Consider the following 18502-nt stretch of genomic DNA (forward strand, 5'->3'; position numbering starts at 1 on the left):
CACCAGGGCCTGTGAGGATGGGGCACCGGCACAGCGAGCAGCAACCTGGCGAGACCCCAGAAAAGCTCTTGCTGCAGAGCCAAGGTAGCTCCGCTCACAGCAGAGGCTGTGCTAGGCGCGCTTTGAGGCTGAGCCCAAGCCTGAGTGGGGCTGTGGGCAAGTCTGGAGCCACCATCGCTGTCCCCTCCACCTGCCCGGGTTCAGCAGCATTTGGGAAGGTGTTAAGCTGGAGCTGCTCTGCCCTGCAGAGCCCTCAGGACAAGCTGCCCCCTGCTCCTCCCCTTCTCTCTCAGTTAAAGCAGTGGTGGATATAAGAGATGAGCTGGAAAAGGCTGCTGCATATGGGATGTTCTCCTACCTTGCTTTCCAATAGGCTGAAGCTGGGGCTGCCAAGGAGGACCAGGGCTGGAGAAGCTGCTCCAGCCCCCCCCCGGCTGGGCTTGAGCCAGTCCCACATGTGGGAGCACCCCGAGATCACCCGGCACCCACACTGTGATGCTATGGGGAAGCAGAGGGTTACGGCTCCCTGTGCCGCATCTGCCAAGGGACGCCTGGGCAAGAGTAGACCTTGCAGCTCTGTGCAGTGCTGGCTGGGAAACCTTTGGAGAGGGAGAGTGCAGGGAGAGGAAGGGTGCCCGGACAAGCTGGCTGTGCAGGAGGGGCTCTGTAGGGCCACGAGGCTGAACTCAGCCCAGCTCCCAGCAAGCCAGCCTTGGCCACCCCAGGAAGCAGCAGCATCCCACAGCCAGAGCCATGAGCAGCTGCGCTGAGCGGGGCTTTTACCTACCTGGGGCGTCCCCAGCGCTGTCCTGCTGCTGCCAGCACTTGCTAGCTACAGCTATTGCCACACACAGCATCTGCAAACACGCAGCCCGGGCTGGGATGGGGGACAAGGGCTGCTCTGCAGGGTGCCGTGACACAGGGAGCACCCTCACCTGCCCCAGGGAGGGTCCCTCTGTCCCCTCCCAGCAGGACAGGCAGGAGGTAACTCCCAAGGTGGGCATGCAGCCATAGGGGTACCGCTGGCTGCCTGTGGTGCACAGCCACCCTGGGCCGCCTGGAGCCATCACGTCCAAACCTGCCAAGGGGACCACAGAGCACCCCTGTAGCCCCCTGCCCTCCCTCCAGCCTCACACACCCCCACCTCTCCTGCCTGCAGCCCTTCCCTGCCTGGTCAGCCCCAGCCCAGCCTCTGCAGCCAGCCTTCCCCGGGGAGCTGCACAAACCCTCTCCTTCTGGCATCGGAGGCAACGGCCACGAGCCTGCAGCAGTGAGCCCTGCTCGGCCCTGGCACTGCCACGGCATGCCGGCTCCAATGGCCAGGCCACCAGCAGGTCTCCCCCATGGGTCACAGCCTTGCCATCCTGAGTCAGGGGCGCAGGTGAAATGATAGCAAGACAAACATGAACATGGGGTTAAGCCATGTTAGGAGCAGCTGTGGTTACTGGCTACCTCTGCCGGGACCCAAGCAGCTTTGGGATGTCCCCAGCCACCTCCCACAGGGCAAGAAGAGTAGTCTCGGTCCCCCAGGAAGGGTATTCACTGCCTCCCTTGGCCCCTCTCCCCTGCCATCTTTCACCTCTCTAAGTGTGCTCTGCTTTCCTCAAAAGATAAATGGCTTTTGCTTAAAAATAGGGTAATTAATTTCCCACCTAATTAATGCAGATTCTGAGATAACTTTTCCCCCCAGAATGCCAAAATAGATTCTCAGGACTGGAGGGAGAGGAAAGGTTGCTTTGATGAGTCACCAGGGGTTATTATTTAACTATTTTTGTTCTGGCAGAGAAGAGCCATTGGGACAGGAGCCCACAGCTCTGGCAGCCATGGGAAAAACAGCTCACAGATCAAAGAGAACCAGGGAAGGGCCCTCCTGGGCTCTGCAGTGCTGGCGAGGGGGGGTCTTGGTTCCTGGGGGTAATCCTCCATCCCTGCCCTGGGGCCACAGCTGGGGTTGGGACAAGGAGGCTCCCAAGATCCATCTCCAGGGCAGCCTACAAGCAAAAGAAGCTGCTCAAGAAACTTGACATTAGCATGGATCTGCTCTGTCGCCACAGGAGAGGGCTGGGGATGGCGATGCAGCGACTAGGTGTTGGTGGGACAGCAGACGCCGGAGACCTACAACCAAAGAGGCTGGTTATGGGGGGCAGGGGAAGCAGCGGGAGCAGGAGGAGCAGCTCAGCATCCCTGGGGGAAGCGCAGCCCCAGCGGGCTGCCCGGCGTGGCAGCAGCATGAGGAGCCGTGCAGATGAAGCATGGTTAGACCAGGAGCTCCCGCCACCGGGACGGGGAGAGGCGGTGACCGAGGGAAGGAACAGGTTTGGCCGGGTGCAGGGGGAAGCAGAGCGGTGGCACCGTCCCCACGCAGCCCCACGGCCATCACCCGCTGCCCAGCGCCAGCGCACCCAGGGCTCGGCCCCCCGAGACCATCAACTTACTAACTACGGGCAGGGGCACCTCAAAACCTGGCCACTTCAACATCAGGGCTGCAAGGGAAAGAGAAGGCAGGTTGGAGGACACTGGGACATGCTCCGACCCCTTGATGGGAACAGAAGGTGTTGGTTAAGGAGAGGAACCGGGCTACGAGCCGGCAGCCGCCCCAGCAAGAGAGCCCACAGAGCCCACTGGCTGCACCACACGCAGCACCTCTGGGCAGAGGAAACAGGAGGAAAAAAGAAGAAAAAGGAGGAAAAGTCATGTTTATTGAGTTGCTGGTGCTGCCCGCCGGCTCCCTGTGAGGAGGGGAAGGAAGGGCATGGCCAGCCGGCGCGCCGGGAGCCACCTGCAGAGAGGAGAGGCCAGGCATGACGGGGGCTACGGAAGGGAGGGGGGCAGCTTCCTTCCCCCCACCCCGACCATCACTGCTTTCCCACTGCCGCCGGGCCAGGAAAGTGCAGCCACAGCCTCAGCATGCAGCGAGCAGCAGCATCTCCTTGAGATGCACAGGGAGAAGGGGACCTGGCCCTTAAACAGTTTTAGCTGCTCCCGCTCAGCAAAGCTGTTTAAAGCCTGAAGGGGCCAAGCACAGGCAGGTGGCACCCAAGGTCTCCCCTGGTCACCTGCTGCCAACAGGATGGAGAAGGGGGGAGAGAAAAAAAAAAACCAACAAAAAAGGCATGGCAATGTGCAATGGGCAATGCAGGCGGTGATGGGCAGCACACAGGCACGGCAGCCGAAAAAGACACCAAGGCCCAGCTCAATGCAATAAATAAAACTTTTATTCAAACAATAACTCAGTACAGGGCACATTTCTCTCTGGCTTTTAAAAAAGGTTTTTCAACGCTTTACAATCTCCATACAGGCTTTGCTAGGCTGGGTTTTTTTCCCCCCCTCTACATTCAGTCATTCAGCATGAAATATCCTAGGTTAAAAATCTTTAGCAAAATTAGGACATTGATGCAGGAGGGTCTTGTTACAATATGCCCATAGGCAAGTATATAAAACAAAAACTTGTCCGTGTGTGTATCTGTATTGCCAGCAATGTCCTAGTAAACAGGCAATGTAAGAGGTTTTAAAAATCACATCAGAAAAAGAAAGCGTGTGCAGCTTTGCGGTGGAGACGGCCACGGGCACTGGAAGGGCTATGGCCGGGCTCAGCTGCGGGAGCAGGACCCCGAGTGCCGACCCGGCGCTGGGGTGGGAGACCCCCAGCCACTGCCGAGCCCCCCGGCACAGCGGGGGGCTGCCTCGCTCAAGCCTGGTTTTGGGATGCGAGCACGTCCTCTGACAGCTCCGCACCAGCCCCCAGCGCTAACGTGAGGTAACAATACCTTGCTACAAAAAATATATATATATTTATAAAACAACCAGGAGTAACCCTTCCGGGGGGGGGCTGCTGGCTGCGCCCCATGGCCAGCAGGACCCCAGCCGAGAAGCAGCCCTTTCCCTGTGGCGGGAGCTCTGCACTATCCGCTTCTCCCAAAGCCACCGCGGTGGGCGGTTGGATGGAAGCGGATCAGGCTGAGGGGGAGGCACGGGGCTGCTGCCCCCCACGGGAACGGCATCCCGGGCGCGGGCATCCCGGATGCTCGGTAACAGTACGGACACCAGAGGCCATGCATATTTGTTCCAGTCTGGGAGGTTTTGTCCAGGCTCGTGCGAGGCGGCTGGCGCGCAGCCCCACAGGAGGAATAGTGCATCGCTAACATTCACACAGCAGTACAAAAACTGGGTCCCACTAAAGTGTAAACTGCATCCAGGCTGCTTCAAAGCAAGCACAGACCGATCGGCAGTTTCTGCTCTGAAAAGGCTTCAGAAACAAGGGCACTGTGAACACCAGGGAGGGGTGGGGAAGCACCATGGTTTCCTTGAAGATCACAAGAGTTTAAAATCCAAAAGAAGTAGAGAAAGAGAAATGAAGGGGAAAGAAAAGAGGGGAAAGAAGCAGAAAGCTCTTCCAAGCAGCAAGGGGCCGCCGCTAGCCAAGGTGTCCTCACACCGTTGATACCAAACTGCCACTGCCGCTGCGGAACAAAGCACAGGAGACTGCCAGAATGGCCAGGACTGCCAGCACATGCCACGAGGCAGCACCGTGCCCAGGAGCCCAGCTCCCCGGCACGGCACCACAGGGACCAGCACGGCACCCCCAGAGCGGAGGCGGGCGGCGAGCTCAACGCCTGCCCATCGCCGCTTTGCTCGCAGACCGTGCCAGTGGGTTTGGGGTTTAACCCCAAGAGCAAAATGGGGCAACTCAAGGCAGAGGGAATAGGGATGGAGGAGGTGCTGGGGAAAGACCCCACAGGGTGCACTCTCCATGGCCTCGCTATCTGGGCACAAGCCCCAGAGGGGAGGCTGGAGAGACGCAACTCTCTCCAGAGGAGCACAAAGGGTGCAAGGTCAGGGACGCAGGGGCTGGCCCTGGGACCTGCCCTCCCCGGGAGACGCTGGGTCCCTCTGCACTCACAGATGAGACCTGCACCACATCCTCCACCACACAGCCCCATCCCAGCCACCGCCTGTCCCCCAGGGAGCCCGCGCAGGGACCCCCATGGGGACACGGCACCACGGCTTCCCCCAGAGCCAACACCAACAGTTCACTTTCAGGTAACGTGACAGGAAGGTAAAGTCTTACCTGCTGACGGACCTTGTCCCATAGTCGTCAAGACCCTGCGGAGAGGAGGGGAGGAAGCACGGTGAGGGGTAGGGGACATGGGCTGCACCCACTCAGGTGCCACTGGAGGGTCACACGAACAGACCAAAGTGCATCAGGACCCAGGGATACTGGGGCTGAGAGCCAATGCATTTGGAGACGAAAGGGAGATATGGAGATGATTTAAATGGGATTGAGACAGCAGAGAGTGAAGTTGCGCTACTCTCTTTGGAGCAGGACTTGATTCTGGCAAGACAAGGGAAAGCAACAGCCGGGAGATCCCTGGCCTGCTCTGCCCAGCCCCACCATGGTACAGAGCTCCAGTCACTTTTGAGATGCAAGACACTCAAAAAGGGATTGAACAAGTCTGAGAGACACTAGTGAAATGTTCTGTGGAAAGAAGTGTTTGTCTGTATTAACTCCCACCAGAAACCCACAGGGTTTTGGACCATTTTCTCCTTCAGCCAGTACTGAATGGCCTTTGCAGGAGGGAAGGACCGCAGTGGTCCAAGGAGCAGACAGGGACCAGGCTCAGAGGACGTCCCTTGAGGATGTCACTCCCCAGGTGAGGACCTGCCCTGGGATATGGCCACAGGGCAGCTCTTCTCTCCATGACACACACAGAACTGCTCCAGGAAGGAGAGGGAGTTGCTGGTCTCTGAGCTGGCCATACACCAGGGATCAGACACCCATGTTCCCCTTGTCCCAGGAACGCTCCCAATCACAAAATCCCAAATCCAGCAGCAAACCCTGCTGGGAAAACCCAGCAAACAGCAAGTGGGGCTGCGCTTGCCCATACCCCCCTGCAGAGAGGACCAGACCCCAGCCAGAGCTGCTGCCTCTCCAGAGCGCCCTGCTGAAGGGTCGGGTGCTGTATGGCCGCCTCTCCCCCTCCTCATCCTCTCCCCATGCACCAGCACGTGCTGAGCGCTCCAGGAAAGCCAGCGCGGCTCATCCCACCACGCTCACTCTGGCAGGGATGAGCCCCACACCACATGCATCCTCCCTAATGCGTTATCCGAGAAGCCCTAAGGTTGTTCTGGACAACCGCCAGAGCCCTGGATGGGGTCTGCCCCCGCCCTGCAGCTCACTCCAGCATTCCCACGGGACCATCACTAGCTTGAATAGGTACATGCCAGAGAAAACACTTCCAGCTGCCTGTGAACAGCTTGTTTCTGGTGGGAGGCTCCCATGGAGTAGGCAAGTGTTGTCCTTTGGGGGTTTAGGGTGCCATTTTGCGCCATTCACTCCCCGTGCCTTGCCCGTTCTGCCTGGGTGAGCCAAACTGGCTGGTCCTCCCCATCCACTGCTCTCCTCCCCCACCACCTCCCTGCACCCCCTGTCCCTTCTCCCCCAGAGCTGACGCTCAGCAGGAGACGAGGCCCTGGGCAAGGCACACGGGTCACCAGGCAAAAAACGGCCAACTGCCCGTAAATCCCAAGGGAAACATTGCGTGCATTTGGACTTACAGCTGTTGACCTAGTGTAAGGCTTGTAGTGAGCGGAGGGTGGTTGGCAGAGGCCACTGGAATAGTCTTTAATTGCACAACCATAGGGCATTAGGTAGTCCTACAAACAACGAACAGAGGTTGGAGAGCAGCCCTCCTTCACCCGCACACCGTCTACACCAACGGCAGGACTGAGGACACGCTTTAACACATTTCATCCTTCTGCTTTAAGACCGCACACGGGACGGGGACACCGCAGACACCCAGGCCACCGCGCACAAGGCTCCAGCAGGGACTAAGACCTGGGGCTTTTCTCAAGCATCTCCTGATTATAAAAAGTCTCTCCCCGGAGTGGGAGCAGCCCCCCTGCTGTCCGACAGACTCACCTGGGAGAAGGCGGGCACGGCCACGCTGTACGGCCTCTGCTTGAAGGTGTTGACGCCTTGCGCTGGGAAGGCTTGGGAGCCCATGCCATAGTCGGGCGGTGGGATAGCGATGTCGTCTTTGTCCAGCAGGTTGCCGGTGCTGCTGCTCTTCCCTTGCTGCAGGCTGGGTGGGGGCACCCAAAGCAGAAGCATCAGCACCAGCCCACCCTGGGCTGAGATGTGCCCAGGCTGCCCATCCATCCACAGCAGGGGATCCCATGGCCAAAGCCCCCCCAAAGGAAGCTACCACCCACCTGTGCTGGGAGTTATTCCTAACGACATGCATTGTGTCTGGGGAATGCAGAGTATTCCCATCCCAAGTCCTGGGAGGGGCACAGGAACCCACCCACCACAGCACCCAGCATGATGCTCCTACCTGGTATGGACCCGCTCACTGCCATCACTGTCGAGGACCCGTGTGTAGGAGAAAGGAAACCAGCCCCTCCTGAAAGGCAAAGGCAGGGGATGAGGCCAAACCCATGTTTATTCACGGAGGATCTAGGAGAGGCTGCACCCAGGGTGCAGCAGTTTGCGGGGGATGGCTGCGGCACTCACATTTTTGTTTTCTCACTCTCTCCGTAATGCCAGCCGTCCCTGGCCTCTGGCACCAGCAGCGTGATGAGGTCACCCTCCTTGAAGCTCAGGAGGGTGCTGTTATCTCCAGCAGCATGAGAGAAAATGGCCTGCACCCTCGTCCTGCCGTTCCTCTCAAGCCCTGCGGCCATGGAGCTGGAGCGTGGCAGCGTCTTGTTTTCAGCTGGTGGGAGAGAGACCAATGAGTTCCTCAAGTCCTTCACCCCATGGCCAAATCCAGGCACAGACAGGGCCAGGTCCCTGACCTTGCTTATTTTACCCCGGGTTCCAATAAAACCTCCAGTGTCAGACTCACACCTTCCCCCTTAACAAGCAGGATCAGGCCGCTGCTCTTGGCATCGCCCACCAGCCATGGCAAAGGGAACTGTCTCCTTACACAAGATTCCTCACGATTTTCCTCCTGGAAATCCTGTCAGTGGGCTGAAAGCCCACCCAGCCCAAGCCACAGCAGAGCCCAGCTCTGCTTGTTTCCTAACCCCAGGTCCAGGAGCATGAGTGGCACTTGATGCCGGAGCGATGCTGCCATTCACTGCCCTGCCACCAACAACATCCCGACAACCCTGCTCACCACAGCTGCAATCAGCCCTTGCCGAACACATGCCGCAAGCGCTGCCCGGCACAGCCGGCACCACGGCACCCCGGGAGCAGAGAATGGGGAGGACTAAGCCTCACCTGATGCGTAGCTGTTTTTCGGTGGCACGTTTTTGCGAACTGGGAGTGTATTGGAGTAAGAGTCACTCAGCTGCTTCTGAGGCTGGGGAGGAGATAAAGATTTGGGCTGTGCTGGCTTCATCTCAGACCAGTGGTTGTACCCGTCACTGTCTGGGCCTGAGACTCCGTTCATCACCGGCATGGCCTCCTGCGCCGACATGCGCTATGGAGAGAGGAGAGGAGGGGGGAAGATGGAGAATATCTTCATTAAGGCATCCCACTGCAGCTCCCGCAGCGGGACGCAGCTCCAGGGAAGGCGGCTCACAGCAGATCAGAGCTTCAGCCTGTTGGGTTTAGTTCCCCACCTGAGACAAACTGCTCTGGGGCAAGCAGTGGGGTCACCTCTATGGTGTTTTACTGCTCCAAGCTGCCTCATACCCTCCTGAGCCCTACTGCTCCGCTCATACCCCAGAATCAGGGGGTCTTTCATCCCATGGGTCACTCCAAGCACCTTCTCCCATACTTACTTGGGTACCTTGATTTAGCCCCACAGCTCTGGGACCAGTCTGACTGGGACCAGCTGGGCCAAGCAAGTCCAGCTCATAGGTTCCCCAAAATGCACCTGGGAGCCCCTGCAGCCCCTGCCCCTCTGGAGCTCAGCAACCCAGATGGGCTGGGCTGCCCATCCCCATGCCAGGCTCCTTTCCACATCCCAAGGCAGCATGTGCACAGAGCTGCCCATCCCTGCGCATCAATGACAGTCCATCAAAAGGCAACTTGCTGAGGACAGTGGTGACACCGGCCCAGGCTCATCCCTCCAGCTTTGTTCAGAAGGGCAGGACAGCTTCCACAGTGAAGATACTTACTCCTACAAAAGGTGCCAGCTCCGGGGGGACAGGGAGAGGTTTGGCACCAGGGATAGGGTCAGAGATGATGAGGTTGGATTTGGATGTAGACAGAGGGCTGGGCATGATGGTGCCATTGCTGCTGGCAGCCATCTGTTGCATCAGCTGTATAGCGCGGTCCGGGATCTTGTTGGGATCCGAGCAGGACTGCTGCCATAGTGGCAGCTTCTGCGTCAGCATCTCCTTCCCCTGCAATAGAGAAAAAAGAGGTGTGAGGGCACAGGGGTGCGGTAAAACCCACCCAGCTCTGCACCCCTCCCTGGTCAGCACTGCGGGTATCCAGAGCTGGCCTGAACCTGGCCGCAAGATTGACTGACTCCTGTGTACATGGCACGGATGAGATAAAACGCAGGGGCTTACAGCCTCCAGGTTCTGATAGCAGCTGAGCCAGGAAGGTGTCATGAAAAATGGAAAGGAGGAAAGGAAGACACAATTCATCTCCCCAGCTTATTCTGAGATATCTGCATGGGGCAGCTCCAGGAACAGAGGGGCTGTAGAAAGCCAGGCAGGGTGCTGGGCTTAGCGAGAACAGCTCTGCTTGACAGAGCAGGGAAATAAAACCCGACCAAAGGTTCGGCCATGGGACATGCAGTGCACAGGCGTACTCTGTGCTGTCACCCAGGTCCTGAGGGATGAGCTTCGAGCTTAGGGCTGCTCAGCCCCAGCAGCCTCTGGCCCCACCACCCTGCAGCTAAACCGTGCTGTTCCCTGCCCATGGGCAGGACCTGCAGCCACCTACCGCTGAGCTGCGCGCCAAGGGGCAGGGGGGAAATGGAGCTTAACTTGCCCTTATTCAGCTAAGACACCAATGCCATGTGAGCTAGCGTCCCATTGTGCAATGCTCAAAGGGAGATGTCCCAAACCACCCCGAGGTCATTCCCCAGCCAAGCACCATGCAGACCCCCAGTGCCTGCCTAAACACCTCCCTGGGAAGTGTGCTGTGAAGAGCAGCAGTTGCAGCTCCAGTAAGCCTGACAGCTAACTCCCCCACCGGCTCACCCCGCAGAGCCACACAGCAGAGGGTGACCTGACGCTGCTGCACAGCTTTGCAACCCATCTCACCTGGAGACAACTTGGTCCCTACATATCAAAAAGCCCTCTAAAGCAAACTTCAAAGTCCCAGAACCCTTCCCCATTACTGGCCACCAGCTCCAGCCGAGGCGTAGCCTCACCAACCAGACTGTGGCTGCTGCCAGCATCCTCCAGGAGCCGCAGGCAGCAGCAGGACGGCGTTTTTAGCCAGCAAGGCCCACATCAGCTGCCAGACTGGTGCAGGGATGGGCGCCCACGTTGCACATACACCCACCACACTGTGGACGAGCCACCTGTACAGTCCCTCTTGCAAAGCCACCCTCTACATGCTGCTGAAAGAAGCTTTTGTTTTCACTGTGCCACGGTCATGCTGCAAGTGCTGGCACCCTTGTGTCTGCCGACACCCTCATCTCCAGGGGGGAGTTCTTTTCCCTCCTGCACTACAGGAGGACTTTGCATGTTCCAAGCACCAACCCAGCCTGCAGTGCAGCGCAAGGACAGTGCTGACTAATCCAAACTCCTTCTCTGGCTCCCTGGTGCCAAGCGTGGTGGTGACAGATGGGAGCTGTGAGCAACTGGGGGTGGCGGTGGGGAACAACCAGAACGGGAGCATGAGACTGTGGGAGCAGCACCAGCGTTCCCAGCCCTTGTCCAGATGGATTCTCCTCTGGACCAGTGCAGGGGGCCACCACTTCCCATGCGGGCAGGCAGCAGCTCTGGCCCCTGGCCCAGGAAAAGTGGGCTGCTTGGAATGTGCAAGAGGGTATTTGGAGCAGCAGTTTAATCTCTCGTTTAATCCCCACCTTTACCAAGGCCAGGGAGTACCAGAGGGCCAGAGGGAGCCCTTTGCCTGCCCTGCCAGGTAGGCAGTGCAGCTCTGACTGAGCAGGAACAGCGCTGCTTTGCATTTCTTCTGCTTTTGCAAGTCATGAGCTGATGCATGAGGAACCTGACAAGCTTCTGCCAGGGCAGAGCCATCAGACCTCGGTGACCACAGCATGCAGGAGAGGTGAACTCTACCCCATCCACCTACCACAAGCTCTTCCACACAGGTGAGGTTGGCGCTGCAGAGAGGCCAGCACCGCCTCGGCAAGCCGGACAGCAGGATGGGCTGCCAGGCTCTGCCCTCACCACCACGTTGGCATTTGAACAAACCACAATTGGTCTCATTTACCTCTCGCACCCAGAAGCTGCTTTGAAATGCAGAGCAGCACCCATGGGAGACATGCCCCTCATCAGAGGAAGGGCAGCTCAGGGTGCGGCCAGGAAGGCAGCAGCGCCCTGGAAGCAGCCCTGCCTCTCCCAGCCTGGGAGCACACGCGCTTCCCAGGGCACCTCGTCCATGGGTCACCCGCTGGTATATTCATTCCCCTGCCTCTGCCCCTGCGCCACAGGGGCTGCGCAGCTGCAGCTTTCAGCATATCAGCCTGCTCTATAGGCAATGGCTCACGACAGGAGCACCCACCAGGTGACGGGGCAGCCGGGGACCTGCAGCCACAGGAGCACAGCAGCAGAGCGGCACCTCCGGTGGGGCTGACTCACCTTGGCGTGGTAGGTGATCGCGCTCTTTGCTACTGCACATTGTTTCTCTACCAGGAAGCAGAATCGTCTCCTCTCTTCCGTAAGAGCTGTCTTATAGCCGTCAGAGACGTAGTTTTCCAGCTCGCCTTGCTTGTTGCTGATGGCTTCGATGTACTAGAATGGAAAGAGAAGCAGAGAGGTGGCTGCCTTCACCGCTTTGCCCACTGAGCACCTACCCCTCTGTGTGCAGGGTAGGGGATGCTGCAGCATCCTCCGGAGGGGGGTCAGCAGTGCAGCCGTGGGACTGGTCGGGGAGTGGCCGGCAGGCAGGGTGCCCGCAGGGGCCCCCCCAGCACAGGACGTGCACACACATGCCTGCGCAGCCCCTCCAACCCACCCTTACTCATCTGAGCCCCCCACCCCCACGCAGAGGCGCTGACTCAGCGCGTGGGCCGGGAGCCATGCGGGCGGTGGGACAAGCTGTACCGCGTGCAGCCGCCCTCTCACCAAACGGGCACCCGAGCCCCGCCGAGGCACCTGCACCGGTGGCGGAGGCCGGGGCAGTTACCCCAACCACCCAGAGCTGGCAACAGGCCCCACAGCCCCCTGCTCATCCCTGCCAGGGATCACAGTGTGCAACCACCATGAAACCCAGCCCAGGCTGAACACCTCCAGCACCTCCTCTGCTGTCGGTGTCTGCCAAATCACTGCTTGCTGCCCATCGCTGCCTGCAAGGATGGGCAGGGCCATGCTGCCCAGAGCCAGTGGGACAGCATGTAAACCCTTCCAACACACACAAGCACCAGCAATGCTAAAACTACCAGGAACATTTTCAATATGCACTCGCCGGTAAGCGGTGCAGGGGGCGGGTGCCAGGGCAGTGCTGCACGCTGGCACAACACTCCCTGCCCGGCTGCGAGCAGCAAGGGGACTGCCAGGGTGGCCGTTCCTCGATGCCATGCAGCCCAGGACTGTGGGGACGCTGAGGCCCCTGCCAGCACCGGGCAGAGATGTCATAGGCACAGCAGCGTGAGGCTCCCCAGCTGGCACAGGCTCCTGCTCTACCTACAGGACTTCTGCCAGCACGGCTGTGCCACGCGGGACTCTGCCAGCACCATACAGGGCATGGAAGCAGCACGCGGAGCTGGCCTGGAGTAACCCAGCTGCTCAGGCTGACCTGTGTGATGTGAACATGGCACATGGGAGGGCTGCAGAGCAGTGCCAGGGACCGCAGGGCTGCTGCTCGGCCACACCATCAGCATCCCTGAGAACAGAGGTCGAGAGATGTCCCCAGCTCCTCTGCAAGGAGCTGCCGCCCTTGATGTGGCACTGGGAGAGCACCCACCAAGCCTTTAAGAGGAGCATCTCTCCCGTCCATTGCTGTCCTGCTCTGCAACACCTCGCTGCCACCAGCCCTTCCTTGGGACAGCAACCCCGCACTGAAAAGCCACAAGCAGCCGTGTAGACCAGGCACTGCTAAACTTGTTTCAGAAAGGCTGAGCTTCCATGAGAAGGGAATTAAACTGAAAATTCAGGGCCCAAAGCAGCTTTACTTCTTTCTTCATGTTTAGCAGTTATTTTTAGCATGCTACAATATTTATTAGCAGACATAAAATGGAACAAACCTCAACAAAGCAGTGAGATTAAGTGACATTCTGGACTTCAAAGGGAGCTTCTTTCAGAGCTGGAGCTCCTGCTACTCCCACCCTCCTTGGAGCATCCTCCCTCAAGAGCAAACCTTGCAGAGAGCTTGTGCTGGACGCAGCAGGTTTTGGGTCTCCCCACAGGCACCAACACAGGTGGGGGAAAGGGGATCAGTGAGAAATGGGTAAAAACTGAGTTCGCAACTGAACCCTATTGCAAGAATTTTTTCCCCCCAAATGAGGAAATCCAGCACAAATGTCCACATTTAGGAACAGAAACAAATGAAGGTAACTGCGCTGACATCATTAGGTGTAAAAGCAGAAATAATGGAGGTATTCGCATCACCCGCAAGCGAAGCTCCAGGGAGAGCTGAGCCGGACCAGGGCTGGCAGGGATATAGGGGCAGGCACCAGGAAAGCCATCAGGCAGCCGGGCTGCGCCGGCAGCAGGCACAGAGGCATCGGGAAGAGGCAGCAGCAGCCCCGGGCACGTGCCGGCAGGCGGGTGGGAGCAGGCGGCAGTGGGAGGACGTGCTCGGCGTGAGTAGGAAAAGCATTGCTCCTGTGGAGTGGGCTCGGGACAGAGGCGCTGCCGGCAGCACACCGCCTCCTCCCAGGTATTATTAGCCCCGGGAACAGCACAGGGACAGAGCCCAGAGGCGTCAGCTTGGCAGCGGCGACAGGGAACTGGGAGGGAAGGACGTCCCAGCACCAGGCCAGAGAGCCCCCAGCTCCCCCAGGGTCTGGTGCCCGGAGCCCTCTGTTGCAGCCCTGCTACGCCTGGAACAGAATGAGCCCTGCTGTCCCCACACCCCTGCACCACAGGCAGCTCCCAAAAAGGTCTCCTTCATTTCTCTCTCTCGAGGGAAGTAGTGGGACGCTGTCCCCCTCCTGCAGAGCCCCATTTCTGGAAGGAAACCGCAACCCTGACAGCACCTGAAATAGCAGGAGCGCAGGAGCAAGTGCGGACGCCGACACCCTAAACTCATCCTGCTTAATTTACTAACTGGGCCATCAAGAATGAGAAGGTGAGGAGTGAAATGAGTCCACCTCTGGCTAATTTAGTTCAGTAGCACAAGGACCATCCCACGAGGATTCAGGTTTCCCTGTATGATAATTATCCCCAGGTCAGACACAGCCATGCCTCGGGTACGGCGGGTGGGCAAGAGTCAGCTCTACTCCCGAACACGCCGTACACCATGATGCAAGGTGGGGAAATTCTTCCTTGTCGGAGCAATGTTAGATTTTTAGTTTTACTCATAACTTAAATACGCAAGTTAAAGCCTTATTTACATCCCTGATTTCAACCTTGTTTTGCAAGTATACTTTTAATTACTTCACTAAAGAAAGGCTTGTCTTCATGGCTGCAGCCAGTTAAAACACGTTGATTTGCAAGCAGAGAGCCTATGCTCTAAATTTAGTATTCTCAGCGCTTTTAATACTTTATGTAAATATGCCTGATGTGCCATTGATTTATTCAGAGCCTTGATTTTTACACATTGTTACATTACAAAATGGCGAGCAACACTTCTTGTTCACTAGACAGTTTTCATTTTGTATTTGCTCAAAGTGACAATAGGCTTTCAAATAATGCATAGAAAGACAATTTAAACAAAACCTTGTTATATATGCCAGATGCACAGGAAAAAAAAAAAAACCACACAAAGCATGATGTAAGATCTCACTACCGTATGTCAAGGAGAAGCACCATCTCTAATCAGTGAGCAGTGCTTCACCTGCAGCCAGGTGCCCATCAGGACTGACGGGCTCAAGGCGGCCACTCACATCTCCTTTCCCCAGGAATGGAGGGGGATCCTGCAGCCATCCTGCACTTTGAACCCCAGCCAGACACATTTCTTAGCTTGACACGACCTGACCACCAGTGTAAGGGCCAGGGGCAGGTGCCTCCCCGCTGGCCTCGGTGCGTCCGGGCTCTGCTGCTTAGCAGCATCCTCTCCAGGACCTGAACAGCAAGCACGTACTGCCTGAGCAGTGCATCTTAAAATCAAGACCTTGATTTAGGCTGTCAGCTTCAAATATGGATTTTAAGCTTTGTCCAAATAAAAATTCCAGTTTAAAGGAGGAGAAAAACAACGAAATCCAAAAAAGCCATTAGTGACCCAAGTGCCAAGAGGGCAGGGAGCCGACCATGGCAGCGCTTGCGGTGGTCCCGGCCGTGCCAAAAGCCAGAGCATGTGCCAGAGCCACCCAACAGCTCCAGAAACCTTTTCTGGGTTTCTAGGTTGGAGAAGCCTCAAATAACTCCCCCGTCCCCCCCCTCCACCTCCTGAACACATCCACTTCCAATTCACCAGGAGCCGCTGACCTAATTAGCAATGTCAGCACGTGGCGGTGCTGGGTGCAGCCAGGGAAAGCGTTTGGTTTAAGATGCTGCCATGGCTCAGCAGGGCGAGGGCTCGTGCCTGGTCCAGGGAAGCAGCAATCCCAGGAGGGGTAGCCCGGTCCCGGCAGCCCGGGGAGCCCCGGCTGCACAGGCTCAACCCCTCCTGGCTGCCCGATGCCCAGGGGAGACGAGCAATGCTGGAGCAAAGCTTGGCCACGCTGGGCTCAGCCAAAGCTGGGCAATCTCCATTCAGAAGCCAGACCAGGTTACCGCAAAAGGTCAGACAGTAAATTAGGAACAAGAAAACAAGAAAGAGGAAACAAGATGCTGCAAAGTCCCCAGCTTGAACAGCCACTGTCACCCAGAAAAGCCAGGGCACACAAAGGCCCTGCTGCTTACAGTAACATCTTCCCGATGCCACTCCGAGGCTGACAGCTAGAGGTATGTGAAGATGAAAAAGCATCTAAGAAATGTCATGACCTGAGTTCTTTTCAAGCGCACGCTGTCATCAGTGTAGTTAGTGCAGGTGAGACAGCAACATCGTTAGTGAACTTCAGTCAAGCCTTTAATAACCACACAGCCTTACTGGGAAAAAATTAGTTCAAACTGCTCTATCCAAGCCAAGAACGTGCAAAAGGGTTAGGAATACGAACCAAGGGCAATGCTAATGCCTTGAGCATGACTGCAGAAATCAGCATTATGGAACTTTATCGGTGATCAGACACATCTGCCACTGCTGAGCAAAGCATCAGCCTCAGGGACAAGAGGGAACCAGCAGCAGGCAGAAGCCAGCAAGGCTGCATTTCGGGAAGCACCAGTTAACCACGCTGGACATGGCTGTTGTATGTTTTGAGACCAGAAAGCCAGTAACGCCGCAAGGGAGCACACGGTGAGTGTGCTTCTAGCTGGCATCAGGAGAGATGCAGAGCAGGGAGGGCACCGTGTCCCTGCACTGGCTCCAAACACCAGCTCTCATCCCAGGGAGGGACGGGTCAGGATCAGCAGCACAGAGCAGCGGGGAAAAGAGACCAAGGAAAGATAGGGGAAGGTGCAAGCTGTGCTGGACCAATGTAGCAGGCTGAAATACCTGGAAGGAGTAAACACTAAGAGAAGGGAGAATTTATTTAGGGAACCCCAAGGGAGAATAATTAGAAAGTAATGGGATAAAATAAGAAAGAAGTTAGGCTGATTAACAGAGGAAGAGCATCTAAGCTATTGAATATTCTCAAGGAGAAACAGCTGAAACCCTACCATGGCATATAGCCAAACTGAGGAAAACACGAATCTTGGGGATCCTCAGTCCCGACAGCTCCTGGGGAAAGAGACAGCTTTCCCTCATTCCCAGGATTTCCTCTTTGTGGGGAAGCTGGTTGACCCTGGAGCAGCCTCAGGGGAGACACCACCCCCTCCTGCCTCCCTCCAGCCTCCATCCTTGCCCAGGTGTGATACAGATGGAGAGGGAGGTTGGTCAGTTTGTTCAGCCGGACAAAGTGATGCCATATTTGAGCCCTGGGATATCAGTGGCTCTTCCCAGCAGAGCACGGCCGGGAAGGAGAGCAGAGTTCAGAAATGAGCCTGAAGTAACCTAACCTGTCTTGTAATAAGGCAAATAAAGCAACAGACCAAACCCCCTCCAGCAGCAGAGAATGCCCATATGTGGGTCACCATGGGAGCCAAAACACATTTCACTGCCTTTTGCAAGGACAAAGCACCCCTGCAGAGCCACGGGACCCCATGTCGCTGCAGCCGTCCACTGTCAGACGGTGCTGCCCACCAGCCTCCACCACTCCAGCTCCATCACCCTGAGGCCAAAACCCTCCTCCAGGATGCTGTGGACGCTGTTGCACTGATGGTTATCAAAGGTGATATAATATGTTGGGTGGATCCTAGGGATAACAACCCTGACAGCTGCCCTGCTGCAAGGGTACCAGCCTCTCTTTCCTTCCCCAAGAAGGGCTGTCTCCCCTCGTTATGGTGCCTGTCTCACACATTTGTTCACTGGGGTATCAGCCTCATCCTTTCACTGCCATCCACGCACACATGTGATATTACATAAAATTTACAGAGAGCAAAACAGCAGGCAAGCGCTTTCTCCAGCCAGCTGCGCGGGGGTTTAATGATCAGCTGCTTGCAACATTCCCTCAGTACAGGGACACCCCGGATCAACAGCTTGATGCAGAAGGTTTAGTACTGAAATGCTTCTCAGGCATGGCCCTGACCTCTGCAGGCACAGGGACCAAGAGACCAGCTCTCTAGATGAGTTATTTGAGGCATCTCAGCTCAGAGGAAAAAAGTTTATGACTTCATTTTGCATATTTGTAGCAACTGCTTATAGATTTGTAGAGCTGGTTGCAGAAAAACACGCTTTGTGCTGGAGCCTGTAGCTCACCTGGGGTGGAAGGGACGCTGCCAGCTGGCCGCAGTGGCTGAGCAAGCCCACCCTGACCACAGCCACTGGAAGGGGCAGATGGAGACACTCCTCCTCTTGGTGCTGCCCTTTTAATTAGCTCTCACAGACCACAAAGCCCAAAAAAGATGCTTCAGTGTATGGCTCTTGTGGCACCATGTCTGGAAAGAAGAGGGTCTGGTGTGCTGCCAGAGCAAGCTGCAACACCCAGAGCCTCCTCGGACCCCCAGGGCTACAGCCCCATGGTAAGAGGGGCCAGCACAGGAGTCCACAGCTGATTACAGAGAAAACAAGAGGCAAAAAATTACCACAGGGGATGAGCTCTCCAGTAACGTCCTGAGACACGAGCAGGTAACACTGAGATTGGTACTTCCCGAGTCGGGATCCCTTTCAGTCCCGACCTGGCCATGGCAAGGAGGACACGAGCACAGCAGCTCAGCCCCAGAC

At 57.1% G+C, this 18502-nt stretch overlaps 1 protein-coding gene across 6 annotated transcripts in view; it reads right to left on the minus strand.

Moving 5' to 3' along the window:
• Positions 1-18502, minus strand: part of BAIAP2 (BAR/IMD domain containing adaptor protein 2) — a 50808-nt gene that overhangs the window by 2229 nt on the left and 30077 nt on the right. The window contains exons 7-14 of one of the 6 annotated variants that reach the window (XM_064467368.1): positions 11683-11835; positions 9070-9297; positions 8225-8426; positions 7514-7715; positions 7335-7403; positions 6920-7082; positions 5069-5103; positions 2436-2483 (exon numbers count right to left, since the gene is read on the minus strand). In XM_064467368.1, the coding sequence (XP_064323438.1) occupies positions 2456-2483; positions 5069-5103; positions 6920-7082; positions 7335-7403; positions 7514-7715; positions 8225-8426; positions 9070-9297; positions 11683-11835 (1080 nt within the window). In that variant the 3' untranslated portion in view covers positions 2436-2455. Of the gene's footprint in view, positions 1-2435; positions 2484-3193; positions 4461-5068; positions 5104-6555; positions 6655-6919; positions 7083-7334; positions 7404-7513; positions 7716-8224; positions 8427-9069; positions 9298-11682; positions 11836-18502 lie in introns of those variants that run through there. The other 5 variants (XM_064467372.1, XM_064467371.1, XM_064467367.1 and 2 more) reach the window with 5 other exon arrangements.

Source organism: Phalacrocorax carbo, chromosome 16 (genome assembly GCF_963921805.1).
Source record: "Phalacrocorax carbo chromosome 16, bPhaCar2.1, whole genome shotgun sequence".
Classification (NCBI taxonomy): Eukaryota; Metazoa; Chordata; class Aves; order Suliformes; family Phalacrocoracidae; genus Phalacrocorax; species Phalacrocorax carbo.